We start from the raw sequence: 18,117 nt of genomic DNA, 5'->3' as shown, positions 1-18,117 counted from the left end.
ATGTTATTGAGAGATACTCCTCCCTCAACACACAGATAACAAATCCTAGCTTATTAAAAGTAACCTAACAGCCCTGGGAGGTCACACATCTATTAAGCTAAAAGCAAGGACTGATAGGTTAACAGTAAAGGTGCAGGAAGGACAGTTGCAAACTGATAATCTAAATGCTTTTTGGAATATAGTAAGGTGAAAGATTAAATTTCCTTTCTTGATGAGCCAACTATATAGCAACAGCAACTTGATTGCCTTCTATTTTTAATATGAAGATATTTGACTTCATCGTTTAGTTTTAATGATGCATTCCTATCTGCAATTACACTTTTACACCCATACAATATATTAGGTTATTGTGCATTTATGGATACATATGTATGTAAGTTTAAATGCAAATTTACATAGGTTTTTTAATGAAGTTTCTGAAGAGAAAATGTTTGTCTTGTCCAATTTGATTAAATAACTGAACAAGCATGAATTTCTATTGGCTCATTTTCCAAGACTTTATGTGAACATCAGTTTGTACATTGTCTTGTAGCTACCAAACTGGCAGGTGGGAAATGGCTCAATATTTTTTTCTTTTCCTGTGGTATCTCACACAGTACAAATGTGCATAAGAAATATAAAAGTGATGCAAGCAAGAGAGATAAGTGTAGAGCTATGGGAGTGATATTCGCTGTTTTAGCCTACAACCAGTTTTACGGGTTCCAACCAGAAATTTATGCAGAGTATCTTAGTTGCACCAGAGAGCTGTGCAGTTAAATTCACTTACAACAATGTATCTGTTGAGAATTCTTTTCCAGAGATTTTTTACCCACTGAGGCTCCAAAAATCGCTCTTTCACTCCATATATATCTCATGAAAACTGTTCAAATTTGTATGTACAAAAGATTAAAGATTTTAAGAAATAAATTTTTAACTTTTTTTTCTTTCTTTTTCTTTTTCTTCTCCTTCTTTTTTTTTCTTTTTTTTTTTCCCCACTACACACTAAATCACATTGCCTGACATTACAAGGAGAAAACTGAAAAGAAACATCAGACATATAATGTTCTAGCATCCCTACTTTATTATGAAAGCAGTAATTGCACCATACTTTGTCTGTACATTGTGTAGCAACTTTTAGTCAGCATGGACAAGAGTTAATGAGTGAGAAGTTTATTAAAATCATTTAATGTGGGTTTGCTTCTGTACTATGTCATTATCACATGATACTCAGCTCCCTCTGCTGTTTCTACTCCCTCCCAATACTTATCACCTGCATTTAGAGTGTAAAGATAATCCTATGTGTTATCCTTAGGAATATTCAAAGCCAAATCTCAAGAAACTGAGGAAGTGAAAATGAGATATTCTATGAAAATAATGGGCTACTATTATTACACACTGGAATGCTAAAAGACTGTACAAGCAGATTATAAAATAAAGAGACACATCCAGCTTTTCCCTCACTCCCTAAATAACCTTTAATAAATTGGTATAATGTCCAGTGATTCCTAGAATAATTAACATGAATGTATGGAGTCGTGACAGATTAATACTTTTTGCAATATGAAATATCCATAGGAAAATCATTAAAACAGAGAAAAGAAAACAGTGCAATTAAATATTTTCTGCTAACAATTAAACAGAATGGGAGGGACTGATAAGCTGTTATAGTGAAAGGCAGTAGACTGACTATGTCAAGGGATCATTGCTCAGTAATTTGTGATTATTTTTATTTGGTTTATCTGTACATGCTCTCATTCCAACTGTATTAGTCCAAATACACTCAGTTCTAAACTCAGGAAAACTAACTGGGCAGTACTTCAGGACTGCAAATACTTTATATTATAGTTTTCAAGAAAGAATGCATGTGCTAAGTCTTGTTAAACAATAACAACATGAATTACCAAAATCAAATTACTTATCTCTCACTATAATTTCATATAGATCTCTCACATAAAATCTCACACAAATCTCTCACTATAATCAGAGTAATAATAATAAATGCTAGTAATAAATATAGCTACTGTAGAAGTCACTGGAAATCCAAGGGAATCCAAATAGATATGAACACAATCCAAGAAGTTTTCAACCTCTCTGATTCTTTTTCCAGAATGAGAAGAAGAAAAGGTTAATGTAAGTTACCTGACCATCACCAAAGAGAGTGAATCTATAAGCATTTTTCTGCAGTTAGTATTTTGATAATGCAATTAGTTGGGGAATTAGCTGAGAAATTCTATTAGATGAAATATCAGCACTAGGGCACTGTTTTGCAGAGGTGTACTAACTCCTGTTTCTCACTCCCACAGAAATCAGTGAAAGCTTAGGTAAGCACTAAGTTTGTGATACCTTTCAAGGTTAGATTTTTGTTATTAATTATGATATCTTTAATACAGAATTTTTGAAATTTGATGCTGAAATTTACATCCCTTAAAATATGAGATGATGTTAAGTTTAATGCAACACTTGTCATCAAATGTTGTTTCTACAGCACAACAGTATATGTGGCCTGAAATATTTCAGGCTGAAACAATTTCCAGTGAAGCTTCTTTTCTGTAAATGGTAGGAAGGATGAAGAGATACTCTGGAGCAGACAGACTCTAACACTGGAAATAATCATCACAGAATCACAGAATGACCCAGGTTGGAAGGGACCTCAAGGGTCATGAAGCTCCAACCCCCCTGCCTGGCAGGGCCACCAAACTTCCACATTTATTAGATCTGGCTGCCCAGAGCCTCATCTAACCTGACCTTGAACACCTCTAGGGACAGGGCATCCACAACCTCCCTGGGCAGCCTGTTCCAGGACCTCACCACTCTCCTAGTAAAGAACTTCCCCCTAACATCCAACCTAAATCTTCCCTCCTTCAACTTAAAATCATTTTACCTTGTCCTGCTAATCATCTTTTTATCCAAACTCATTCTGTTTAAGTTTGATTCTTCTGCTCCCTTTCCTTTTCCCAGGGGAAAAAATAAAAAAATAAAAAAAATTCTATTTTGTGGCTATTTTAAGAGAAACAGTCCTGAGACTAACTTTCATGATTACCAGTCCTCGTGCTGCAGGGGTTGATGCTTATTTTTGGGAAACTGACTTGACTTACCACACCTACATATGAAGGTGGAAATTTAATATGGAAATTTTCTGAAATAAAAGAATATTCTAAGCATACAGAGTGTAAAAATTTCCAAATGGCTTAAATTCAGTTAAAGTCAAAGCAATGCATATTGCAATTTTTTCGTGTTGTTCTTGTTTGTTTGTTTATTTTTGTTTTTGTTTTCAACAGGATATTTAACCTTCTTTTGCTTGGCACATGTAGAAAATGAATGTTCTCTATATATTTCCCAGAAATTATTTCTCTCTATATACTTTTTTCCTTTTCCCCTTCCATCATTTCCAAAACGCTATTGTCATTTCTTCAACTTTTCATACTTTTTAAGAGTATCACTGCTGATTTCTTGGCTGAGCCAACAGCTGCTGCTAATAATGCTATTTGAAATCTTATATGAAAACATGTCATTTTATGTCTTTATTTAACAAAATTGTTGCTTGAGTATTTTTAGCATACTTCTTGAATGTTTGTAGGCTTTTTTTCAACAAGCTTTAGACTTTTAAAAGTTAAGGCAGTTAAATCTAGATAAGTCACCCGAGGGATCCATTTATAGTCAATGGAGAGAAATTGGTCCCTTCAAAGGGTGATTCATCTTTTCTATCTTAGGCATCTCTTTTTGGATTAAACTGTTCTCTGGAGGACTCCATTTCATACCATTGGCTATAAAGACATTTAAGGCTTAGAGTTTGGCAATTAACTTTTGGATATGTATGTGAGGTGCAGTGAATTACAAACATCTCATTTTGGCATTGTACTTAGGTATGACGCTATATGCAACCAAAATATTTCAGGACTGGAATTATGAGCCATGTGTGTTTTACCCCCTCACAAAATAACTGCAGCCTAGTAATGTAATGCTTCCCTACCACCTGGGAAGTATATAAATAAAGATCATATGGAATGAAAGAATTTTGTTGTTAAGCCTAACAGAAAAATATAAAAAATATTATTGATGTTTAATGTTCATTAACATCACATAACCATGTACTGAAAGACAAAGTGAAATAAAAGGGAAGGAAACTTTCATCCCTGCTAGAAGAATAGTCTGTTAAGATAAAGTCTGAACCCTACTACCTGAAGTTTCTCAGAGGTATTTGCCACTGACGTTAGTGACAGACTTTGCTACCAACCTAGCTTGTAATATTATCTACCTCAGCTTTCTTGATGAAGATCAATAATTCCTACAAATAACTAGTTTCAGGTGTTTCAAATACAGATACCATCAGCAAAACCTACAATATAAATAATCATTAGGTTATTTTCAGTATACTGCTACTCAGTCTAGGACTGAACATGAGCCTCTTTCGTTTGGCTGTGTTTTTCCCCACATTTGAAGCCATTAAAGCATCTACATGCTATTATGGCTGACACTTGTTTTTCTAGAAACAAAGTTTTGTTTCTTTTTTTTTTGTTGTTTTGGTTTGTTTGCTTGCTGAGCAACTTACTTACAAAACTGAAGTGTCTGAGTCTTTTTATTTTAGAGTTTTTAGATATTATTTGAGGGTTTTTTTGAAATGACCTTTGATTTGAAATTCTTTGAATTAACTATTTGAAATATCTATATATAATAAGAGAAGTTTGCCCCAATTATCCTAACTTTGCCCAGAGCCGTAGTGGATGCACTGTCCCTGGAGACTTTCAAGGAGAGGCTGGATCAGGTCCTGGGCAACCTGATCTACCTGTGATATCCCTGTTCATTGCAGGGGAGTTGGACTAGATGGCCTTTAAAGGCCCCTTCCAACTCCAAGGTGTATATGATTCTGTGATTCGAAGAACAATATTGAAAATGCAATAATACTGCAACAATACTTTTTTAGTATAGTCTTTCATATTCAATTGGTTTATTTCCATTAAAATCAAGAATTTAGCCTTCTACTACTGAAGGTTTTGGTTTTACATTGTATCACAAAGCTGATTCCACAGTGTGCAGTAAACTATTAAAAAAAGGAATCAGTTCCTCTCTACAGAATCAGAATGCCAAGCATTCCCTGGGTAGCTGCTTCTGAGACAGTTAAAGTCAGCTGAATTTTTTTTTGGCAAAATTACAATAAAGTGCCATGAGACTGTTGACAGATGCAGCTTGGTGTGCCAGCATCTGGCTCTGATTCACAGTGGGATGATATAAACAGGCAGTAATAGATAGCTGTTTTGCCACCGTGGGATGGTGTCAGGATTGTGTGCTGATAATGTCTCTATTAGAAGATCAATGTCATTCCTGAATTCACCCAAATAGTCACATCTATTGGGGTGAGAAGGGAGTCACAGAGAAAAAGATTGAAATGACACCAGTAGACATCTTGTGATAGCTTTGTAGAATGAACTGAAATGTAAGGAAACAATATTTGGACACTAAATGACAGCTAAAACTATCACAAGAATTGTTTATTAATAGATTAGACATTTTTCCAACAATTAAAGCACAGTATCAGTTTATTACCTCTTTCTTTTCAGACTGTACTTGGAACTATCCCAGGAGATCACTAGTGGAATAAATACTTCTGTCATTGAATCATTTCCATTTATGTAAACAGCAGAAACAAATGTGATGACAAGTTTGATCACATGAACTTTTTTTTTTTTTTTCCATATCAACTATGGATAATTAACTGCCAGCTCTGAACATCAGTCTTAATGAGTATCCATAAATTCTGGGGTACAGTACAGCCTTCAAAGTGAGAAGGTTGCCAGATACCTTCTCTGTTTAAAAAGTAAAAGTGGAAAATTTTCACAGCTTCCAAACTCTCACTTTATCATTTTACTAATGTGAATATCTGTTTTGCTTATTTTGGACTCTTGAGAAGAGGACTACTAAGTAGGGTCCAACAGAAAACAGTGCTCTCCCTCTGCCTAATAATAATAATAATAATAATAATAATAATAATAATAATAATAATAATAGTAATAGTTATATATATGGATTTTCTAGTGTTCTCTGGCAAATTTGAAAGTCTGTAACTCTGCCAGCAGTTTCTCTTGCTGAATTTCTCTGAACAACAAGCAAATATTATGTTATTTTCTTATTGAATATGATTGTTTTTCCTGCATCTATACACGATGAGAGGAACTGCACTTGAAATGAAGCTGACACCATATCAATCTGACGTAACAATGTGAAAAGTTAGACAATACCGTTGATATATCCACGACACATCCTAGTCTTCAATCATGTAAGAATGACACTTAAAAATAGTTTAATGGTTTAAAGAGTTTTTCTGTCTGAACAGAAGAGGGCAAGGACTTAACTCCAGCGCTGTAGCACCCCTACAGCAAATGCAGGCATTTTTATATTCAAAATTAGTTACTCAATACTCTCAGATATTACACAGCACTTTTTTCCCTTGATCTTAAAATATTAACATACACTTAGTATCGCCATAAATCATTTGAGATATTAAATGACAAGTATCACATTGGCACTGTCTTGTACTTCTCTTACCACATTCATAAAATAGAAGTAATCCTTGCTCTACAACTGAATACCTTTTGACAATGGAACAGAGCAGACAAGTATTGTAAGAACATTGTAGACACAGAGGTCATTCAATCTGTCACTTTGTTCAGAAACAAAGCTAACTGTAGGACTCCTTACAGAATCTGGTCACAATTTGCCTGAATTTGTTATCTATATTTTATGTGTGTGTACATATATACTTCTTATTAACATACTGCACATTGAGTGAGACTTGGATTAATTTTTAATGAGAAAGTGGGGTTACTTTTCCATTATAAGATACACTCTTGCAGTATACAGGTGCCATAATTCTTGATGAGATTCTCCTTTGCAAATGTTATGTCAACAGCATAAGATTAGCAAGACTGTCTACTTTGACCTCTGGAAATACACAATAAACATATAAGGATAGACTGATGAAATAAAGTGTTATGGTCTTGTTCCTTTGCAGTGCAGCTGTTTCTGGAGATGGTCATTTAGTGATATAAGCTTCATAAGCTAGCTGAATACTTTAGTGCAAATATTTTAAATATGCTAAACTGTTAATAGTGCCATATCTGTGCTTCACAATTTGTCACTATCATTGCTGTCAATGAGCTGTCTTTAAAGATCATCCATTAGTGAGGACAAGGTATTGTGAAATGCAAGTTTTTTTAACCAAAACTGGAGCAGAGTAAAATGAATTCAGTAAATTAAAGGTAATCTAATCCTTCAAGTATCAAAAGGGAGCTATAAGAAAGAAGGGGACAGAAACTTTAGAAAAACCTGCTGTGATAGGACAAGGTGAAGTTTTCAAACTAAAAGAGGAGATGCTGGATATAAAGAAGTTTTTTTATGATAAGGGTGAAGAGACTCAGGAACAGGTTGCCGGATACCCCATGCTTGAAGACATGCAATGTCAGGCTGGATGAGGCTCTGGTAGGTTAGTGGTAGGTGTCCCTGTTCATTGCAGACAGGGTGGACTAGATCTTTAAGTGTGCATTCCAACTCAAATGATTCTGATTCTATGATTCTAAAATTAACTAAAATAAATTTCCAAGTAATTTAAATACAAACAAAAGCTAAACAGAAATATTTGGTATATCTGCAAGAAACAAGGGTGACAGCTTAGAATCAAATAACCCAAAGATGCTTATCACTTAATTCAGCCATATGCAACATGCACAACCACATGCTGAGATAGGCATGCAAAAAGAGAGTCATAAAAATTGTTTCTTGGATAGTTGCAAAGAAAAGATGTATGTTGGAACAACATGATCTGACAGAGTAATGCAGAAAATGTCATTTATAATATTCTGGATAAAGCATGTGGCAAAATTGCAGGGAAAGTGGAGGAGTAGAGTATTGTGGAGGGTGAAGAAAATAGAGTGGATCCAGTTAACTCAGTGAAGTGTACTTCATACTTAAGTAGTGACCAGACACTGTTACTGAAATACCATCTGTGTCAGCAAAGATTTCAAACTTTTAAAAAGCAAGAAAATAGTTATAAAATAAAATTTGAGGTTTGTACTGAAATACAATCTTCTTCCCTACCAATAACACATGGAAATATGAATATCAGAAATATCACTCAGAACAAAATTCAAGAAAACTAAATAAATTATCAAATTAATGGAGATGACTTTATCCATGAAACTAGACGAAAGAAATTCAGTAGCCTTTTACGTCCAAAAGGGTATTTTGGGATTCAGAAGTACCAGAGTCAGCAAAAGAATAGAGGTGCCAGTAGAAAGAAATATGTCACAACATCTATTAAAAAACAAGTCTTCCTCTGTAGGTCTTCAAGCTTTGGAAGTGAAACTTAAAATCCTGTCAGAAAATCAAATTCATTGGTAGGAATTCAAAAGGAATAAAAGGCAATTTGGATAAAGCATTTTGTTAATGCTCAGACAATACTGTCCATACTTGGCTACATGTTACTTGACTCAGTGTTATCCACTGATAAATAAGATCAGAAAGTCTGTCCTTTGGTGGAAAAATTGTTCAATGGTCCTTCTGAAATGTTGGCAAACATACGTGCTAGACAGAAAATGAAAAATATTCTTCAGCTCTGTAGTTCGTCAGATAAAATCAGAAGGTTGACTTTTATCCTATATCTAGGAAAGCTCAAGACTGTGGTATCTACTTTTCTCAGAAGAATCCAGACTGGGCCACTTTGCATTCAAGATATTAAAATGTTGGACTTCTGTTCTAGAAAACCTATCCATGTTAATGGCTAAAACTTCTATTAGCTATTGTAAAGTTATGAGGACCTCGGGTACTCTCTTTTACACTATGTAAAACAGAAATCTTGGAAGATAATTTATACTGATATAGTTATTAGGAATTAAAGAAGGATTTGTATGAAACTACTCAATGTCAGGGACACATACTGATCAGAGAAACAAGGAAGTGACTGTGGATGCTTCATAAAGCAGTTTAGCAAGAATTCTCCTTTCTACAGTGTCTTATAGATCCATTGTGTACATTTTTTTAGAGCTACATATAGAATAACAATGTAAAACATTGAGTAAATGAAGAGAATTTCACTCTCACTTTTTAAAAGTACAGCGTTATCTCCAATACATTGTTCACATTACTATAAAATATATTAACTGATATGTTTTGAAAAGTGTATGTAATTCAAGAAATGCATGACTATGGGTGAAGTTTTTAATTATATAATTGCTATAAAATGCCAAGTTAAGCAATATACTATACTTTAAAATCATGTATATGTTTATATAAACCTAAAATTATTCAATACTGCCAATAAGTAATATGATTTTTTTTTTCATTTATTGCTGTAATTGAAATAATAAGTCCATATAATGTACCTAAAGAATGTCATGAATGGGAAATAAATCTTATTAAACTTGGAAATATAAATTCATATTCAGTGTAAATATGAACATATTTTACAAAATAGCCAGTACATCTATGTGAAGAAATTTTCCATTGTTTTTTCTCTTTCACAAACAGTAACATCAGGATTGACACACATGATTCCTGATTTTAAAGTACTGAGGTATAAGGTTGACTGTAATAAAATTCCTTAAATGAATTACCCTTGCATTTCTTTGTTTGAACAAAGTAATTTAGCATTACATTTATAAAGCAAAGGAAGGATGAAATATATGAGATTGTAAAGTAATTGCTTATTAGGGATATTAAAGGGATTTGGTGTTTTCCCTACAGCTATCTATACAAGAAAATGAATTATCATAATTCAGTTCACAAAGGCCAGTTTACAGTGGTCACATTACATGTGAAAAGCAGTAGCAAAAACTAAGTGTTGCGTTCAGCAATTTCTGTAAATAACAGAAATAAGCATATTGGACCTTTACCTCGCTTCTCAGAAATGTGGTCTGAATTTTTCACCGCTGTTTCTCACAGATTGTGAATTGACTAAATCTGGTTATGAAAGCAACACTTTATCTGAACTTTCAGAAAGATATGCATTTCCACAACAACCGTTCACAATATTTAGCTTTTCGTTCTAACAAACGACTTAGTAAGTCAAAAAGCACCTGTTTCACAGGTGGAGTCACTGCTAGACTTTTTGGAGACCCAAGGCTGAGGAGCCAACCTCTTCCTAGAAATCAGATGATTTAAGCAGCTCTATGATTTGTTTTTGCTTTGTGGGGCCTTGAGCTGTCTCTCTTTTTGTTTACCTGTAAAGGTAATTGACCATCCAATGACCACTGAATATTTATTAAGCTATGCTTTTTCTGTGATTTCTCAACACAGCTCTGCTATAGTACTTTGAAGTGGCATGTAGCAAATACTGGGAAGGAAGAGTAGACAGTTGTGTCTGAAATTTGACTCACTGCAGACACCCCCGTCTATCTCCATACTTCCCTTCATGGTTATTCCAGTTTTCTTGTGTGTGGAAAGGCAAAAACTAAAAACTGGAAAGCAATCTTCTCCAAAATGCCCTTCTTGCAACAGGTCTGCTCTGCCTTAGAGAGTGCCAAATAGCCCAGGAAGCTGTCTGGAGAAAATGCTCTGACACATGTCAGAGCTGCTTGCACACGTCAAAAGAACTCCAGGAGAGATCTTGCTACACAGATCTCTTCATGTTGTGTTTTATTAATGATACAGCTTCATAAAGCCAGAGTCTGGGTGAATCACATCTGGTACAGGGAATTATTTTGTAAATTAAAGCAAAACTGAAGGTCTCTTGAAGGTTTTCTAATATTTGTCACAGTCTGAGGCTAGATGAAGATCAGTCCATCTCTTCATAACTAACTGCCTTTAAAAAACCCAGAGGTGATACAATACTTTTCTCTCTTTGAATGCAAACATGACTCTCTCCATATCATTCTTTGAGGAAAAGCCAAATCAGCATTCTCTCTTTAAAATGCCAAGGTTATTCATTTCCTCTCCACAAATAACTGTGTCCTCACTCTCCCCATTTTGAGAGACTGTTTTTCTCAGCTACATCCCTAGAGCATCCTAGCTTTAACTGTACCAGAACATACCAAGAGAAGAGCAAACGCATAAAGTAGAGATTAGGAAGCACAGACTTTTCAGATGGGTACCAGTGGAGACCTTCTTGTTCAAATGACGAAACAAAGCTTGTAATGCTTAGGATGTACCTTCATATTTCATCCCTGATTTTTCAAAAATACCATTGCTTTTCATTTCTAGAATTATGTCCTATCATGTTCTGCTGTGCTGGATGATTTCCATTATGATTTCAGAAGGAGCAGTGTCAATTAAAATCTGGGAAAACTGAACTGACCTAACATTTTAAGATAGTACTCAGTCATGGTCAGTTACTTTAGCTACTTTTCTACCTAAGATCTTTGTGTTTTAGATGATAAGCACGGAGATGTGGAAAGCAGGAAGATAAAGCACAGAGGTGATTGCTCAGCTGAGATATTTTATGTACTAAGAGCAACAGTAGTTCATTTCCTGAAGCATTCTGGGGTTAAGTTTTACTATTTGCAGGAAAAAAAAGAAACAACAACAAGCTATTAACAAGAAGCTCCTTTCTCTTGCACTTCAGACAGAAAAAAAAGCATGGAATATTTTAGCAATTTCTATAGCCTTCATTTGACTACTTTTAGCATAACCTTACTTTTAATTCATGCATAATAAACAGAAAATTAAAAAGCTTTAATAAGACAGCCAATAGATCTTATGCTTTATTAAAACTACTTGCACAATCTTTTTTGCACTTGTGAGATCACACAAATCACACTTTTAATGCATAAAGAAGCAGAAATTCTCAGGAAAACAGAAGAATATTAGATGTTCAATGATGTAGGAAAGTACCTGGATAAAAATCCCCGTGCGCAAACATGTCAATCACATAGCGACAGAATGCATATTGATCTAACAGATGAAAGAGGAAAAAAGAGTAATGAAGAAAGCAAATTAAACTGTTGTTTCTATTTAATTGCGAAGATAAAGTTTGGCAATGCAAAGACCCACTTGGGTGATACTCTTACATATTTTTACTTATTTCATGTATTCTTTTTTTTTTTTTTTTTTTTTCCCCGGACTTGACTTCTACACATTTTCAGAAAGAGACAATTTATTGTACAGATATAACAGTGAGCCACCCAGTCAAGTACTTAAGAGCTAACTCAGAACCACTAACTCCTCTTTTTGGCCTGCAATGTGTTGACCAGATCAGCAGTGTACTGCCTTGTTCCCCACAGGGGCATGATGCAAACTACTGTATGGACTAAAGAATATTTCATGTCCATGCAAAACCATTTTGTATTGTCTCAATAAGACAAAAGTAAAAACCAGTAAACTTTTATATCACAGTACTTTGATAATATTGTGATAACAGGACAATCAATATGCAAGTCAATATAATCAATATGAATATTGTGATAACTGGATAATCAATATGCAAGTCAATATAACCAATATGCAAATATAAGAAGGGTAATATAAAAAGAACTCTGTGTACTTACACTTCTGCAGCAGTGCGATTTTCAACTGAATTTTATCATTTCATTACATAATTATTTTCCAAACACTCATCTTTACATATAACTTTACACAGACATATATAATATATATAATGAATATATACAAATATTTTTTTCTATTCAGAAATTTATGCTTCTGTATCTACATGAAACTCAGAATTCAGAACTGTTGATTGTCTACTGATTTCTTTATGTATAAGTAGAGGGGAAGACTTGGATCAGAATTGTTATGATTAAGAATTGTATTATAACCGAGTGCAAACGATTTTTGCTAGTCTCCATTTGGGTGGAAAAACACATTGTCACAATGGACTACAGGGGACACTACCTTCCAGTGTTAATGTTGATGATCAAATGCCAGCTTTGTTTAGCTGTGTTAGTTTACAACAGCCTCTGAGTAAAGGAGATGAGTAAATTAATCTCTCTTTCCTAAACGCTTACCCCATATTTCTGAGGTTACATAAACTACATTGTCCATCTCCAGTTGCATCTCATCCCTACGCATCTATAAAGCTACCCTTTCTCTTTGCCACCTTCAAAACAGTGTTATATGGACTTTGAAATTTTTCAAGTGTAAGTAATAATAATAATAAAAAAGAAAATATAAAATCATATTCTTAAGAATGTAACATTTTATTATTTACTTTCTTACAGAGTTCACTAGAGCATCAATATTAGTTAAACCAATTGTTTCCACTAGTCCATTAGAGTCCATGCAGCTGTTTCCTATTACCTGGACCGAACTTGCCAGAGCATAAACAAGTCCATTAAAAGTTTATAGAGCTTTTAATGACTATCCATAATAGTTTCTGATTTTGTATTTAGGAATTCAAATTTATCATTTTGGTCAGCTCCAGTAGTGGATTCCATCCTTAAGGAATCTGAACATTTTGGCTGCAGTATCTGTACTAAGCCAATGTGCTAATTTTCTGTCATGGAGAGGGGGTGGGTAATGGAGGTAAGTAGGAGCAGAAACAAGTATGTACAACTCTATATTCTCAGTATATATAACTCTATTCTCTGAAGTCAGCTTACTGACTTCAACATGCTTGGAAATAGGATCTCAGTGTGCTAGTCAATCAGCTTATGTCTGTATTAATAAATAAAATAGACCAAGGTTAATTGTTTAGTCCTGAGAGCAAATGGCAGGGCAAAGCTCATGCCCAGAAACCTGAATTTTCCTTACCCCTGCTTTGCTAAAAGAGGCTATCTGTCTCTTTCCATGCTGCCAATTTGGAAGAGCCTCTGGATTATTTCCAGGCATTGTATAAGAGACTGCTAAATGGCAGTGGGACTAAACTGTCAGGAGACATAAGCTGTATGGGCTGTCACAGGACAGAGCACAAGCTTGTGCTGAATCTATTTACGCTATGATACAGACATGGCCTGAGGGACTTAGCAGCTCACACCGTTTCCTTGATACTAAAATAATATGTTTTTTAATGATAGTAATACAAACAAGGATCAAAATAGACATATTTTTTCTTACTGTGATAAACATAAAAGCATTATTTTTTTCTCAATAAACATAAAAAAAGAAGTGATAGTCTTGATTACACCTAAAAAGAAAGATTGTGTATTAATCTTCTCATTGTAGTATCCTGAAAAATGGGATTTGTAAAAAAGACTGAAGGCAGAATTCTAAACTGAATAATAAAAATAGTATTTCTACTGTATATATAATAATAAGGTGCAGAGTAACATTCCACTTAAGTCCAGTTCTGCCTACTAGCAAAGACTGAAACACTGGGAATTTTAAATGAGTATGATACTCCAAACAGCACTTCATGGCTAAAAATTCATTTTAATTTAAACTCTCCTGCTCACGTGAGAATTTCATGTGATAGTTTTCACCTTGTAAGTCTATTGTGGTGATACAGATATTCACCTTATGATTGAAAGTTCATCTCAATGTTTGGAACTGAATTCTTATTAATAAAACTGGTCACAGGTATTCTTTTGTCACTTGACCTCATTGGATTTACCCTAGAAGATGTACTATCTTTTTAAATTTTAATTTTATTGAGGAATGATATAACAGTGGTAGCATCATAACAGCTCCCTGTGTTTACTGCAATTCTTTTTACAGTGTTCCAGGAAATGCTGGCAAAACTACTCCCTTGAACAAGGTAAAAGAAGGACTGCAGGATCAGGGAACATTGCTAGAGCAATTTAAATTAAAAATTATGATAATCATGGGTCACAGTGAGTCTGAAATATAAATCTGGATTTTCTGATAGTATCTGGTTGGATAGCAGCAGTTTGCAGTGAAAAGTACAGAAGAGAAATAGGTAGCATTCATTGAATGTATGTGACTCTTTCCCCAGTGATAAGGATAGTTTAAGAGACTCCTTTTTTTCTATGCTCCAGCTTCTCATTTCCACTTCCACCTGTTGTGGCTCAGTGCACAGTCCATGGGGTCATAATCAAATCGTACTTACAAAGTGTATGTTTGTATGTTAATGTTTGATGTTAAGACTAATAATTTTCCTAATTTTTATCAGTTAAATGAAACAAACAAACAAACCACACCCCACCTCCATCTATTGCTCTTTTGATTCCAACTCACTTTAAACATGTTTTCTATCAAGGTAGTAAAGTGTCTCAACTGCATACCTGTCGCTTTTTGAGCTTTAACCTAATCAGTACAAAGTGAATTCCACTGTGTACCAAAATTTTGTCACAGCAAACAAAAACTGAAAGAGTTTTGCACCTTACAAGAGGAACTCAACAATTTGCTGAACTTTCCCCTTCATCAGAACATTATGAATGATGATGCTTTGATTTTACACCCCAAATGCTGCAGTATTTCAGGTGAAAACAGAAGTAACTAAAATATATTTCTTTGTATAAATTGTATTTTAAAAGTACTCTCTCAGTATACTGTGCATGTCAGAAAGGGGCTATTGTCTCAAAAACTGTCTTTTCAGATTTCTAGAAAGATATAATTTCAACAGCCCCTAAGGTGTCCAGAAGTTATGACTGTGGAATTCTTAGAGGATCTGTCCCTTTACATTCAGACATTCAGGCAGGGATAGATATGTAGCAATAGCTGTTTTGGTGTTCAGCCATAATAACTTGTTTATGGTTATCAGTTGAAATGATCAGATAGGCCTGCTGTGTGATGCAGACCTAATACTATTCACGTTAGAATAATCCTGTGTCTGCTGTGGCCATTCTTACAGAAACCAGGTCTTTCTTCCCTCATTGTAATAAGTTGTATCTAATTCAAAAGAGTAGTCAGAGGGATGTCAAGGGACAGAGCATTCATAGCAATTTGGGAGTGCAGAATCCCAGGCTTACTCAGAAAGAGGAACAGATAGCTAACAGCTACATATTGCATTGATGCATGTTGATTCCTTATTTTATACTTTAATCTCGTCCCTTCATCAAGGAAATGGCATTTAGTTCATTTTTAGGATAAATTTGGAATCCAATCCCATCAAATTACATCAGGCAGGCATATAATTATGTCTATGGTACATGGCAATGTTTCACATACTCCAATGTAATACAAATGATTACACATTCTTTCATTTACTGCTACTTTCATAATTGTTAATGAGGACAAAAGGAGATAAAAAAAATAAACAGAATTACCAACAAATTTTTGAGCTGTTGGTATTTTCCAAAGTAAATTTACTTGCAGTATACCACATAACATTCTACTGAGCAAATCCATGAAGACTTCAACCTACTTGAGACATTGGTCCTCAGTAAAGGAGGATTCAAACTGAAAATGAATCTTTAGCCATGAAAGAACAGTTATTTGAATTAAACTTATTTTATTCTTAATAGTTTCCATCTACGACCTGAGATTCAGCTGGAATTTGTTTTGCTCTTTTCTTTTTCATGGGTGGTTTGTGGTCCTTGCCAGTTCTAACTTCATTCTTTCTCCTCTTTTTCTACCACTTTTTTAAGATCTTCATCTGTTTCCTCCTCATATAGTTTACCTTTCTTTTCCGATTTAGTAAAAGTCTGAAGAGCTTTCTCCTCCTTTAATTTCGGTTTGGCTTTTATTAACCCAACTTCTGTAGTTTTAGTCTCTGTCTGCTTGATCTTCTCAGCCATCTTTGCTTCTGCTTTTCCATCCTTCACATCCTTTTTAACTTTTGTTTCCACTTTGGTGCTCTTTACTTTCTTCTCCTCTGCAGGTAATCAAGATAAAATTTCAGTGTCATTCTTTTCCCCCAAAATAATAATATTTTGTGTTGTGTAGTTACTAATGAATATTTTTCATCATCATCATATTGCTTAGATGTGATGAAAACTATAATTCTTGAAAGTCAGTCAGATTTAGACAGAAATACTACATGTGAGCTTTTTTTTTTGTTTTGTTTTCAGCCTTGTAAATGTAAATAAAAATAGCCTAATAACAATACATTAATTTTTGTGCTATAAACTAGGGGAACAAATATTGGTCAGAAACACAGTACAGAAGGTACTACCAGGTTAAATCTGACTAACTTTGGGACTAACTATGGAGTTCAGAGTGAAATTCTGCTTTATGATCTTGGAGTGATTGATTTAATGTATGGTTATTTATAAGGTCTTTTTTTTTTTTTTTAATGGTTACTGTAGGTTTTTTTCAATTAGGTCAAGGTTTCTGATCAAGGAGTCTTGTGTTTTTTACTATTTCTTTGACCAGCTCCCCAAGTTTGGTCTGAAGCAGGACTGTTCATAATGTGCCCTGCATTAGAGTAAAGGGGGTTTCCAAATACCTTACATCACTTAGAGTGGCCCTGTAGTCTGTAAAGATGGAGAACGACACTTTACTTGAGTGGACAGTAATAGGCCAAAAGGCAATGGTTTTAAACTAAAATAGGAGAGTCTTAGGTTATACGTTAGAAGGAAATTGTTTACTCACAGAATCATGTGGCACTGGGGCAGCTTTCCCAGAGAAGCTGTGGATGCGTCGTTCCTGGATTTGCTAAAGGCCAGGTTGAATAGAGCCCTGGGCAGACTGATCTAGTGGGTGGCAACTTTGCCCATCAAAAGGGATTTGATATTTGAGATACCTTTCAACCCAATACTCCTTGATTCTTTGGATTTCAGTCATTGAAATTTCAACAAGTTTTAAAATGGATTATGCATAGAACTAACGTCTGGTCACTTTTAAGACATTTTAATTTGTTCATAGTGTAATGTAGATCATTTTTCATATACATTTTATTTTCTACTCAAATTAAATAAAGTTTATTAATTTTGAAGTAAACTCTGGTTAAAAAAGTGAAAATAAATAAATACCTTTGGGAGGAGGTTTCTTTTCAGTTTTTTCATGCCTTTCAAGTTTGTGTTTCTGAATAACTAGAAATGAGTGCAGTTGTATATTAGGAAAATCAAACAAACAAACAAACAAACAAATGAGAAAACTAATGTTAAAATGCAACAGCATTACTGAAAATTTCACATTTCTTCATGAGTAGTGTTATATATATTTTTTTGTAAAATTCTTCTTTTTCTCAGGTTCATAAGGTTAAAAATCTTCAGAATATCTGCTGAGAATCACCTAATCAGAAGACAATGCAATCACACAGAAATGAAGATTTTTATGGAAGGTTTATATTGTATATATCCTAGATGACATAAACTTGCTCTGCACAAGCTCTGATCAGATGCAGGCTTGTTCTGCCTGTGCTCAAGCCAACAG

General features: G+C 34.3%; 1 protein-coding gene across 1 annotated transcript in view; it reads right to left on the bottom strand.

The window, feature by feature from the left end:
• Window positions 1-18,117, bottom strand: part of TRDN (triadin) — a 199,312-nt gene that overhangs the window by 112,408 nt on the left and 68,787 nt on the right. The window contains 3 exon segments of the mRNA XM_085541752.1: window positions 11,797-11,856; window positions 16,421-16,615; window positions 17,715-17,774. Coding sequence (XP_085397878.1) covers window positions 11,797-11,856; window positions 16,421-16,615; window positions 17,715-17,774 — 315 coding nt within the window.

Source organism: Coturnix japonica, chromosome 3, assembly GCF_054131305.1.
Source record: "Coturnix japonica strain WE chromosome 3, WE-NBRP24, whole genome shotgun sequence".
Taxonomy (NCBI): domain Eukaryota; kingdom Metazoa; phylum Chordata; class Aves; order Galliformes; family Phasianidae; genus Coturnix; species Coturnix japonica.
Note: the sequence above shows the minus strand (reverse complement) of the source record. Positions and strands in the feature narration are given on the sequence as shown.